The 11,810-nt window shown below is 43.8% G+C and overlaps 2 protein-coding genes across 5 annotated transcripts; both read right to left on the bottom strand.

Moving 5' to 3' along the window:
* Window positions 1-1,183: 1,183 nt before the first annotated feature.
* On the bottom strand, window positions 1,184-7,154 carry LOC147175060 (uncharacterized). Of its 3 annotated transcripts, none has more exons than XM_086072554.1 (2): window positions 6,875-7,154; window positions 1,184-3,479 (listed from the first exon to the last, which is right to left on the bottom strand). In XM_086072554.1, the coding sequence occupies exon 2, from the start codon at window positions 3,477-3,479 to the stop codon at window positions 2,220-2,222; it is 1,260 nt and encodes a 419-aa protein (XP_085928680.1). In that variant the 5' UTR covers window positions 6,875-7,154; the 3' UTR covers window positions 1,184-2,219. The 3 variants fall into 3 exon arrangements, with proteins under 3 accessions (XP_085928680.1, XP_085928678.1, XP_085928679.1); XM_086072552.1 differs by having other exon boundaries at window positions 1,184-3,482; window positions 6,875-7,150; XM_086072553.1 differs by lacking the exon at window positions 6,875-7,154 and adding an exon at window positions 4,212-4,241 and having other exon boundaries at window positions 1,184-3,482.
* Window positions 7,155-7,631: 477 nt separating this feature from the next.
* LOC147175059 (uncharacterized) lies at window positions 7,632-10,519 on the bottom strand. 2 transcript variants are annotated; one of them, XM_086072555.1, is made up of 2 exons: window positions 10,424-10,519; window positions 7,632-9,438 (listed from the first exon to the last, which is right to left on the bottom strand). In XM_086072555.1, exon 2 carries the CDS (start codon window positions 9,433-9,435, stop codon window positions 8,200-8,202), a length of 1,236 nt encoding a protein of 411 aa, XP_085928681.1. In that variant the 5' UTR covers window positions 9,436-9,438; window positions 10,424-10,519; the 3' UTR covers window positions 7,632-8,199. The 2 variants fall into 2 exon arrangements, with proteins under 2 accessions (XP_085928681.1, XP_085928682.1); XM_086072556.1 differs by having other exon boundaries at window positions 7,632-9,435; window positions 10,424-10,455.
* Window positions 10,520-11,810: the final 1,291 nt, after the last annotated feature.

Raw genomic sequence — 11,810 nt, 5'->3', positions numbered from 1 at the left:
CGAAATGTTTAAGGTTGACTTCCCCTTTAAAGCCTATACCTTTTGATACAGCTCAGTAATGGTTTAATGATGTTACTAATAAGTGCGGCTTGTTGGTATATTCTAACAAAATAGGTCAGTAAGCAATTACATGAACACTTCTGTAGACACAAACACACAATGACATAATCATCGGGCAAGATAAGAAAGACTGTTCTCATTATCATTGCCACCATTTGCCACTTCGATTATGCTTCATAGTCTTAATTTGATTTTAATTGAGGGCACTTTCTTTTTTCTTCTTTTTTTTTACTGCTCATCAAACACGACACCGCTGCGGCGAGTACACCGTGATCACTGACCCGCACATCAACCCTGCTGTGATGAGCACCTGATCCAATGTTCCCCATCAGTGTCTGTTTGTTCACCCTTTTTAATAGAGGACTCCTCATATCCTGAATCCCTTCTCAAAATGTTGTAAAGGATGGCAAATGTTGACCCCGGGCTCACATCTTGACCACATTTTGATGTTTTCTTATTGCTCATCTTCAGCTCTGACGTCCGGCTTATATATTGAATAAGCAGCTCGCCATATCTACTAAATTGGTTGCATACAGGGAAAGTAAACAAGCACTGTGCACATTTGCATTATCATATCAATTGAGATGTACGTGTTTACCGTCTGAATTTAAAAACGGTATGAATCACAACTCACAATAGTTTGTTGAAGGTAAGTATCGTCATACAGCAACAATGCTAATTTGTAGATATATTGAATCAAATACCCTTACAATGATAAAGATACCTAAAGACTGTAACTTCTTTAAAATAGTGTTGTAATCTACTGTAGCACCATCAAACCATTAAGCTTAAAAAAAATAAGAAATTTACATTTGACTACAAAAGCACACCAATGTTGACAGTACAGTATAATGTGTAAAAGTATAGCTTTACAATGTACTAAAAAGAAAACAAATGTGAAACTTTTTATAAAGTACAGATGTGTGAACTCAGAAACCCATTCGTGTATTTATGCAATGGCGTCAAACCCATTTTGTTGTCATGGGCCTCATTTTAGTTAAGGTTTTCCTCAGAGGACCATTTTGGCCGTATACTATATGTATACTCTCCTCCTTGTATTCCATGTAGACAACATTGTGATGGCTAACTCATTTTAAAATCAATAGTCAACAAAAAAAGTGTGTTCAGTTTTTGTTCAATTTATTTTTAAAAGCAATTTGGTAAAAAAAAAAAAGAAAGAAAGAAAAGTTGCAACATTCCAATGTCTTAAGACTCAGACTCAGACTTATTGTCATTCAGCAAACATAACGAAATAAAAACACAGAATAAAAAACTATACAGTAAATAAAAAATCCAAAAAAATCAAAATAACAATACAATTTACACTTTCAGGAGAGTTTTAACACTTGTCCCTTTCATTTTCTATTTAGCAGTCTTATGGCGGTTGGAGAAAAACTCTTCAAGAGCATAAACGTTAACTGAGCGGCGAACGTTTGCGAGTGTGTGCGAAGGTAGCGAATGGTGATATGTCGTAAGGGTTTGGCCGGCTTCGTTCAAGGTCTTAACCAAGCTTCCTCACTCCTGGTCCTCGAGGGTCAGAGTCCTGCAGGTTTTAGATGCTTCCGTCCTCCAACACAGCTGATTCATATAATCAGCTCATTAGCAAGCTCTGCAGAAGCCTGATAATGATCCTGACCTGATCTTTAGAATCAGCTGTGTTGTGGGACAGAAAGCTAAAACCTGCAGGACTGCCTCGAGGACCACGAGTGTCGCCAAATGTTCGCCAGACATTCTAGACTAACTGCTAGCGAAAGTCTGACGAATGTCCGCTACTCTCTCAAGCACTTGCAAACTTTCGCCACTCTGTCAGATACGGCCTTTAGGCAATTTACAAATTTGATACTGATTTTAACAAGAAACACGACGAAACATGAAGTCTACGCACATGATTTGCACCGGTGGGCCGGATGAAATTATATGGCAGACCAGATCTGGACCCTTGGCCTTGAGTTTTACACCTGTGATATATACGGTCTCTGGTTTTGTCTGCTAAATTAAAGAAAGCAATGCAACTGATGGGGAAAGCCTTGCAGCAAGCAAAATGACCCAAAAACAAACTGCCATAACAAGAGGGAGTTCATCAGGAGAAAGAAATGCTAGTCAGAAGTCTTCAGAGGTGGTGTAAACATGTAAATGTGGTCTTGGTGTGTGCGGTCCTCTCACTTCCACTCCCCTCGGCTCAGTTGCTGGGAAACATACTGGCAAAAACACACTCCTCCCTCCAAGTGACCCAGGCCGGGGCACGGCTGAGGGAAGGGGAAGTGCCTTTTTGCAAGGCAGCAGGCATATCCAGATGAGAACCAGACCAGAGCTAATTTAAAAATCTCCTCCGCTGTGGCCGGGTGCTCGAATGTCGCCGCAAACTCCCCTTTGCAAGCGTTCAGCGAAACATACGCCAGATACATTTTTGAATTGGACCGACAACCCATCAGGAGATTCTCCTTGCTGAGGATTGCATTGGCCTGACCTGCAGCTTTTTGCATCTCGCTCAAAACCTGCTTCTCGTCATCGTTCTTCCAAAGAGAAAGGTGAACGAGCAAGCCGATTGGAACGGAGAAGAAACCTATGAGGACTGCCGCCCACGGTCCTGCGGGATCATTGCTTATCGTAATAGGCAAAATGTTAGTCGTCAAGCATATTGACGAGTACAGAAAAAATCCAATTACTAACGCAAACATCATCACACCAATAATGTAGACCAAAACCCTCATCCAGAGTGGCCTCAGCCAGACTTTATTACGAGACACATTGTTGATGATAGCAATGGCCTCCCTGTACTTCTCTTGGTCCTCAATGACCAGGCGCAGTTGGTCCGGTACTTCCATGTCACTGAACTGCCCTGCGTCCCACTTGTAAAGACTTTCCACGTTAACAGCAGTCAAAGGCTGCAGGGCCTTCCCGTTGTAGATGGACGGAGGCTGGTAGGGAACCACCGTGGAACCTTGGAGCTGCCGGTTGGGGGTGAAGAGCACCTTCAGCAGCTTGGCCATAAAGTCTGAGTCGTGAGCCTCCAGGTAGGTGAGGTGGCACAGGTGGAGAGGGACGCAGACCGCCGGCTCCAGAAGCACGGGGACGATGGGCTTCCTCTCCAGGCAGTCTCTGAACAGAGACATGTTGGCCTCCAGGAGACACCAACGGCTCCTTACGAACTCCGAGCTGAGGACCAGCAGGACTTTCTGGCTCCCCTGGATGCACTCGGACATGTTCTCCAGCACGGTGCGTCCCGCCGTGAAGTCGCGCTCGTGGTAGCAGACGCGCAGGCCGCGGGATTCCAGCTGCTCGATGAGGGAGTGCGTCCACTGGTAGTCGGTGCTGCTGTAGCTGATGAAGATGTGGAAAGTCTCGTCTTTTCCCAGATAGGGAGGAGCATCGGCGGAATGAGCCGCGGCGCTGTCTGCATCGGATCTCATCTCATCCATCTTCTGGAGAGAGATGACAGAGTATCAAGCACAGTGTAATAGGTTCAATTTTCATGACGGTTTCTTAAGTGTTGAGACAGCCGAGACATGCTTTTGTTGCCTTGACTTACGAGTACTCCAACTCACAGGTTTTTCAATTTACGAGCCATTGCATATCAGAGGCAGAAGATGTAACCAATGACGTGTCAGTCATTGGTTGTGCACTCTCAGTCACACTCCTCTCACGGAACCACAACCGCAGCCTCGCACTGACCTGTTAGCTTAAGCTTTAGAAGCTTTGATGACGATGTAGGAGTACTTCAAGAAATTATAACTAAGATTTAATGGAAAAGGAGATGGAATGTTTCTCGAACACGGGGGCTCCCTGAATACACTGAGGTTGCGGTGCTCAAGAAATAGACCTGTTGAAGAATATGTAAAGTACCAGGGAGATGATATAGGACCGGGTCACCAATCTTGTTCACCTTTTAAAGAACCGTTAAGGTTCTGAACTGTTATTAATAAAGATTGAGAAGATTGGATTAGCTGTACTTTTTTGAATACTCAAAACTCCTTTTTTCTGCGATACTTGACGTGGCCCAGAAAGACGCACGCAGATGCTATCTCCAATGGTCTGCACATACTATAATTTGAGTTGAAACCCCTCCACTGAATAGAACAGTCTCTTTTTTTTTTTTATATTTCCTCAGAATGAAAACAGGCGTTAAAATAAACAACAGTGTACATTCCTACCTGCTCATGGCCGATGGAGCCACACACAATAACCACACAATGCAGAGGAGCAAGAAGTGAAAGTAAACACGGGAAGCACAAAACAGATCTTAGCTTCTTCTTTTTAAAGTTGACTCTTTTATGTTAAAGAGACAGCACACTCTTCTGCTTTCCGAGGCCTTCCTCTGACACAAACTGTCCTGGATTATTTTCTGATATTACAGCAAGAACAATGCAGAGTGAATGATGTCTGGTAATGGCTTTTGGCACGTCTGCCACACATTTGAGGTTCTGGGTTTGCATGTTTTTTCCCCATGGTTTTCTCATGGTACTTTGACTTCTGGTCACATACAAAAAAACGTAAATATAATGTTCATTGAAAACTCTCATTTGTCCATAGGTGTTCACATGATTGTGAATGATTGTTTGTCTATATGTGACCTGCAATTGGCTGGCTACTAGTTCTGGGCAGAGGTGTCAAATCCAGATCCAGAACGTAAAAACCCTGCCACAGCCTGGCTTTAGCCTGAAATGCTTGTACTCAACTAGGAGGTAAACGAGCTCCCAGGGAGCCGTTTGAGCAAAAGCACCTGTACCACACTTTGGCAGTGTTTTTGCTTTCTGGAGGTGGATTTGCCACCTCTGGTTCAGGCTATTTTCTTTTTTATTTTTCTTTATTTGGCTGCAGGTCAGGGGTGGGGCACCTGCGTGTGACGTAGTTCCGGGAAGTCCAATCTCGACGCCATTTGACTGTCGTCGATGACTGGGACGGACTAGGCCGGCCTGAAATACTGACGGGAGCTCATTGACGATGCCCAGCTTTGGTAGTTATGGCTTTCCACAGGTCCATTTTGACCATATTCAATAAATGTATACTCTGCCCCTCGTTCTCCAAATACACAAAACTTTGACGGTAAAGTTGTTTTGAAATCAAAGGTCAACAAAAACAGTTTGTTCAGCTTTGTTCAATTTATTGTAAAATACATGGTAATAAAAAATCTTGCAATATTCCATTGTTAGACAATTTGCAATTTTGGTACAGCTTTTAACAAGAAACCTTACGTCTAAAAAAAATAATTTGGATGGCGGGCCACATGATATGATGTGGCGGGACAGATCTGCCCCCCGGGCCTTGAGTTTGACACCTGTGATTTATACGTTCTCTGATTTTGTCTGCTAACTTAAAGAATTAAATGCAATTGATGGGGAAATCATTCAGAAAGCTAAATGGCCGAAAAACATGGCGCCATAACAACAGAGGAGTTCATCAGGGGAAAGAAGTGGCAGGTTTTAAGCGCCAATTCAATCTTCAGACACGAACCCTATAGAGTATGCAATTGTATGATGTATCATTTAAATCGCAAAGCGTCATAATACTGTAGATATATATTTGTGTAGCGATACTGTGTCTTCATTGAAAATGTCATATCAATATTTGGTTCAACTCTTGATAAGATCCCATCCATCCATCCATCCATTTTCTTAACCTTTCCAGGAAAATACATGTTATATAGACTGATAAAAGAACTATAGGAAAGATACAAGTGTAACTTTACTGGTCGAGAGTGTGGATAAGATACAAGGTAACAAATGCATGGCTGCCACTGGCGTAAGCGTGGTCTTGGCGTGTGTAGTACTTTCACTTCCACTCCCCTCGGCTCAATTGCTGGGAAACGTACTGACAAAAACACACCCCTCCCTCCAAGTGACCCGGGCCAGGGCACAGCTGAGGAAAGGGGAAGTGCCTTTTCGCAAAGGCAGCAGGCACACCCTGATGAGAACCAGACCAGAGCTCATTTAAACATCTCCTCCACGTTGGCCAGGTGCTCAAATGTCACCGCAAACTCCCTTTTGCAAGCGTCCAGAGAAACATACATCAACAATACATTTTGTGTTATAGCAACATTTTAAGCCATGCTACCACTGTAAGCAACTGTGGCTATGATAGCTTAGCTTCGCTAGTGCTGCAACACAAATTCAAACCCAGAACCTCTCGAATGTGAGGCAGGCGTGCCAAACACTAGTGCTTATTAGCTTAAGCTTCAGGAGCTACGCTGATTAATTTGGAGTATCCAGCTCAGATTTTTTTTTTTTAACTACCCATCCCTCGTTTCCTAATAACTGACCATGACTAGCAAACAGAAGAAGAGCGGTTTTTACTGTCAATTAAATGCAATGCCTGTTTGGGTAACTTGGCACAAAGTGGGAGGGGTGGGGGTGGGGGGAGGGGGGTTGTAATACTTCCCTGCAGTTACAATCTTGGAGGAGTGAGATCATTTGTTTTCCTTGGTCAAAACAAGAATAACAAAGTACAGTAATGCCTTGAGATACAAGTTGTACAGAAAAATAAGATTCATATTGTACTTTACAAAATCATACAGTAACACTAAGTTTGAATTGTTGTTTCTCTGTCCTGTCAGCTGGGATAGGCTACAGCTCACACGTGTCCTTAACGAAGAAAAGTATGGTAGAAAATAGATGGATGACATAGTTTAAATCCATAAAAAGGAACACTCAAATCAAAAGGCCCACTCGTTGTTTGTGCATTAGGCAGCATGACAGCAAAACGTAGCAGTGCTACTGTTTCAAGCTACTAAATAGAACACTCGTTTTTTGACCCCCCCTCAGAATGAAAAGGAGCCTTAAAATAAATCCATGCACAGCACAACAGTGTACATTCCTACCTGCTCATGGCAGATGGAGCCACACACAGTAACCACACAATGCGGAGGAGCAAGAAGTGAAAGTAAACATAGGAAGCAGAAAACAGATCCACTTCTCTGCTTTTTTTCAGTTGACTCTTTTTTGTGTTAAAGAGACAGTGCACACTTTTGCTTTATTCTCAGGCCTCTTTCTGGTACACACTTTCTTGAATTATTTCATGATTTCTGCAACACTCGGGTCTAGTGTTTGGCATATCTGCCTCACATTCGAGAGGTTCTTGGTTTGAATCTGGGCTCCAGCCTTTTTACATGTTCTCCCCCTGTGCTTGCATGTTTTTTTTCCCCCAGGGTGTTGTGACTTCCTCCTACCTACTGTTGGAAATCATTTCTCTGATTTCTGCGTGTTCAAATAAATTCAAAGTTGAAATCTGTGAACAAGTTTGCCAGCTTTATTTCAGATTCTGAAAGCCACTTGGAGTTACTGCTCAATCATGCAGCTCACCCACAAATGTGTTCTTCTCAAAGTTCATGCATGCATATATACACAAAATGTTCCCTCCCCCTTCATTGACAAAGAAGTACCTTTTGGTCTTTCAGAACATGTGACATTTCCTGTCAAAACAAGTCTACACACCCCCTCTCCTTATCTTAAACACTTCCTCAAGGATGTGGGCAAACACCTTGCCCCCGCCACCTCCCTGCACCAGGGACCCCCCATAAAACCCCACACAGAGCACAGCCCCCGAGGAAGAGACTGTGCCCCCCCTTTGATCTTGTCCTGTCAGCAGAGTGAAATACAATCAGGCCATCTCCCATTGAGTTATTTCAGTCCTTAACAGATGTGAGGTAAATTATTGGCTTCCTAGATAAACTATTGAACTCTGTAGCAGCTTCGCACCAGAGATTCCCGCATATCTGCCCTGTAGATTATTCAGATTAAGTCAGACACCTCACTTCCTTAGGGGGAAAAACAGACCACATTCTACTAACATATGGGAACAGTTTTACATATCTAACTAAAATCAAAAACACTTTGAAGAATATATATTGAAACAGAAAAACAATGTTAATAATTCAACACTACCAAAAATATGCACGTAAAAAGACTAAATTGTCCTTCGGTGTTAATGTGAGTGTGAACGGGATGCATAAAGTGGTGCTTTGCTTACAAAATTTTACACAATGCTGTACACGGAGTATTCGATTTTATAGACATATAAAAAATGTTCTACCTCGTCCACGACCTCGCTCAACTGTCCGATTTAAAACGTCCTGAGCACAAAAGTTTGCCCTCCCCTGCACTACATCATGCAGGTGCACCTAATGTTGCGGCCGGTGCGTAGACCTCACATCCACTCTCCCCGACCCAACTGCATGGAAACGTACTGACAGAAGCACACACCTCCCTCTAGGTGAGCGGGGGAAACGGGCGTGGGGAAGGGGAAGCTTCTTTTAGCGAGACAGCAGGCGTAACCCGACGAGAAATAAAGCAAGGCCCTTTGAAACATGTTCTCCGCGCTGGCCTGCTCAGAGAATGTCTCGGCGAACTCCCTCTGACATCCATTCAGAGAAACGTAGACCATGTAGATTTTTGAAGTGGACAGACAGCCCAGTAAAACCTTCTCCTCACAGAGGATGATGTTTGCCTGACCTGCTGCCTTCTGCATCTCCTTTACTGTGTGAGCCACACAATCCCTCTTGGTGAACACCGCCTGAACCAACGCTGCAAGGAGAACGAAGCATTGGCAAGCAAGTGCCAGTCCCCAAAAATAATAGTTGCCATTCACTGCGAGTAAACCGCTGGTATATGCAAGATAGGCAATTAAAGCCATTTCAAATAAAAAACAAACAACACACAAAACTGCTTGTAACCATCTCGGGTAAACATTCTGCCGAGACACTCCGTTGATGATGGCAATGGCCTCCCTGTACTTCTCTTGGTCCTCAATGACCAGGCGCAGTTGGTCCGGTACTTCCATGTCACTGAACTGCCCTGCGTCCCACTTGTAAAGACTTTCCACGTTAACAGCAGTCAAAGGCTGCAGGGCCTTCCCGTTGTAGATGGACGGAGGCTGGTAGGGAACCACCGTGGAACCTTGGAGCTGCCGGTTGGGGGTGAAGAGCACCTTCAGCAGCTTGGCCATAAAGTCTGAGTCGTGAGCCTCCAGGTAGGTGAGGTGGCACAGGTGGAGAGGAACGGAGACCGCCGGCTCCAGAAGCACGGGGACGATGGGCTTCCTCTCCAGGCAGTCTCTGAACAGAGACATGTTGGCCTCCAGGAGACACCAACGGCTCCTTACGAACTCCGAGCTGAGGACCAGCAGGACTTTCTGGCTCTCCTGGATGCACTCGGACATGTTCTCCAGCACGGTGCGTCCCGCCGTGAAGTCGCGCTCGTGGTAGCAGACGCGCAGGCCACGGGATTCCAGCTGCTCGATGAGGGAGTGCGTCCACTGGTAGTCGGTGCTGCTGTAGCTGATGAAGACGTGGAAAGTCTCGCCTCGGCTCAGACGGGGAGGAACGTCGGTAGAAGGAGCTTCAGCAGCAGCAGCACCGTCTACATCGAAGCTGATCTCAGCCATCTTCTGAAGAGAGATCACAGATTAGCAAACACAATGTAACAGGTTCAAGAAGTGTTATGGATTTTACAGCCAGTCCTCCCTCAAATGACCCCGTTTTAACAAAATAGCTGCTTGCCTCTTAATTTAAACCCTCAAAATACGAACCTGCCGTCCCCGACAGGAAAGCACGCATCTTTTTTAAACCATTGTAACTCCTGAACCGTCAGCGCTAGCAACGACGTCCCAAGGGTTTCTGAAAGAAGGTTCTCTATGAAACCCTTGAAATACAAAAGGGTTCTCAGTGGAACTCTCTGTGTGAGATCTAGATGAAACCCTTACAGGGTTCTTTGTTGAACCTCTCATACAGGGTTCTGGGTGGAACCTTTCACAAATGGTTCTGGGTACAACCCGTTATGTTTTCGGTAGACCCCTTTGGAAGGGTTCCAGGTGGAACCTTCGTAATGCCAACGGCTTCTGAGAACGGAGAAGCGGAGCTTCACATTGATACCACATGCATTACGATAGCTAGCAGATTGTCATGTGTGGAGGGGGGGGGGGGGAGCGGTGTGTTAAAACAACTGTTGAATAAAAATAAAAAATAAAAATAAAAGAGCAATGATGATGACATTTCCGAATGAACAATACTGAGCTCTTAAAAAAAAAAAAGGGGAAAAAAAACTGTTGAATTTTTAATAATTTGTGCAAAAAGGATTTGAGTCCATTTTGCAAAAACATTAGAACCTTAATTGGTTCTAGTACATTTGTTAATGGGTCACACAATGACTTTAATGTGATGGTAATTTAAAATGTCAAAGCTATGTTTTGATTACAATGAGACGTTTTAACTTGCTAGCCATCATTACAAACTAGGCGGAATAAACCAGTACAGTAGAAAACGCCTGTGTTTATCAAGGAAGCCAATTTATGCTGGCTTGTGTTTTTGAACTCACATAACTTAATACGGCAAAAAAAACAAAAAACGGTTAGAATTATTGGTAGATTTACTTACACAATGTCGACTTGAAGCAGCACTACGGCATAGGGAAGTAGGAAAGGGAAAATGAAACCTGATGCTTTAAAAGTGTATACGCTCTGTGAGTCACCTTTGCCCAACAGCTCAACCGTGCTTGGGCAAGTTGGTCACATGACCAAACCCAGAAAACTAGTGATTGGTCATTACCTGAGCCCTTGTGCTGCATTTGAGGAAACTGGGAAGTTGGAATTTTCCCACTCGGATTGTCCCACTTTTGACCTGGAAGCGTTTGAGGCAAATGTAAACAACAAAGATGGCTGATTACAATAAATTGTTTGTTGTTCTTGTTAACACACTCATTCCAAATCACGTTATAAGAGCTACTTATTTTGAATAACTAAATGAAAGTTATAATAATACATGAAAAGTATGTCCAGGTGCTTAAAAAAGGACTTAGATGAAAATGGGAGAATCGAGCCCTGAGTGTGTTCTTTAATTCTGATCAGCCTTTCAAGGTTAAAGTGCCTGCTTTTCCCATTCACTTTCTCTTGGTGCTTTCCCACACGTTTTCTCAACAAATCATCTGGTGTGTGATGTCACAAGTGAGTTGTATCTTTATAGATTTTTTTATTTTTGGACAGTTTTTTCCTTGTTTAATATCTGTGGGAGATTCAGTGTCGTGGAAAAGTGACCCTCTTCATCACACCAGCTCTTATTTTCTCCCCCATTGGGACAAATGCCATAAACACATCTATTACGGTGGCTTCTTGTCACTTGTGGTCCAAAATATAAAATGCAATCAATTCTGGTTGTTGGAAAGCGTGTTTGCACTCAGAGCTAGTTGCCGGTCACCATACATCGCTGGCATGGATTGTTGAATAAAGACACATACAAAACGACACGTTTCGCTGGCCCGCCCACCAAGAGACGGAAACCGTACATCATCACTGTCTGCTCATATTGCCCACATTCTAATTGAATCAGTATCTGTAAGGAGATTACAAAAGGGACACTGAGTCCAACGACGCTCAAGCGAGGCCTGTCTCGTCCTTCATCAAACATCATCAGACACGCTACATCTCTTCTTACATTCTACGCGTTCACTGTGTGCAAAGGAATGACTTACAGATGTGCGGACGGGGAAAGGAAAAAGCGCCAAGGGTTAAATCACTGCAGGTAGTTTGAACCCCCCGACCTTGGCGCATTCTTTTACTTGGGCTGTACATTTACAGCATCAACTGAAAAATATGCGAATGAATATACACAACCGCTAATGTTATTTACGTTGTCATTGCGTGAGCGCATTGGCTGTTTTTCATCTGAGGAACACTTGACCTTTTGGTTCGATTTTTCCACTGATAATCTCACGCTTGACTAAAATGCACACAATATGCAGCATGTCCACCTGACAGCCAAGCACCCC

This window comes from Leptonotus elevatus, chromosome 4 (genome assembly GCF_054856555.1).
Source record: "Leptonotus elevatus isolate MCC_2025b chromosome 4, RoL_Lele_1.0, whole genome shotgun sequence".
NCBI classification, from domain to species: Eukaryota; Metazoa; Chordata; class Actinopteri; order Syngnathiformes; family Syngnathidae; genus Leptonotus; species Leptonotus elevatus.
This window is presented reverse-complemented; position numbering and strand designations above follow the sequence as displayed.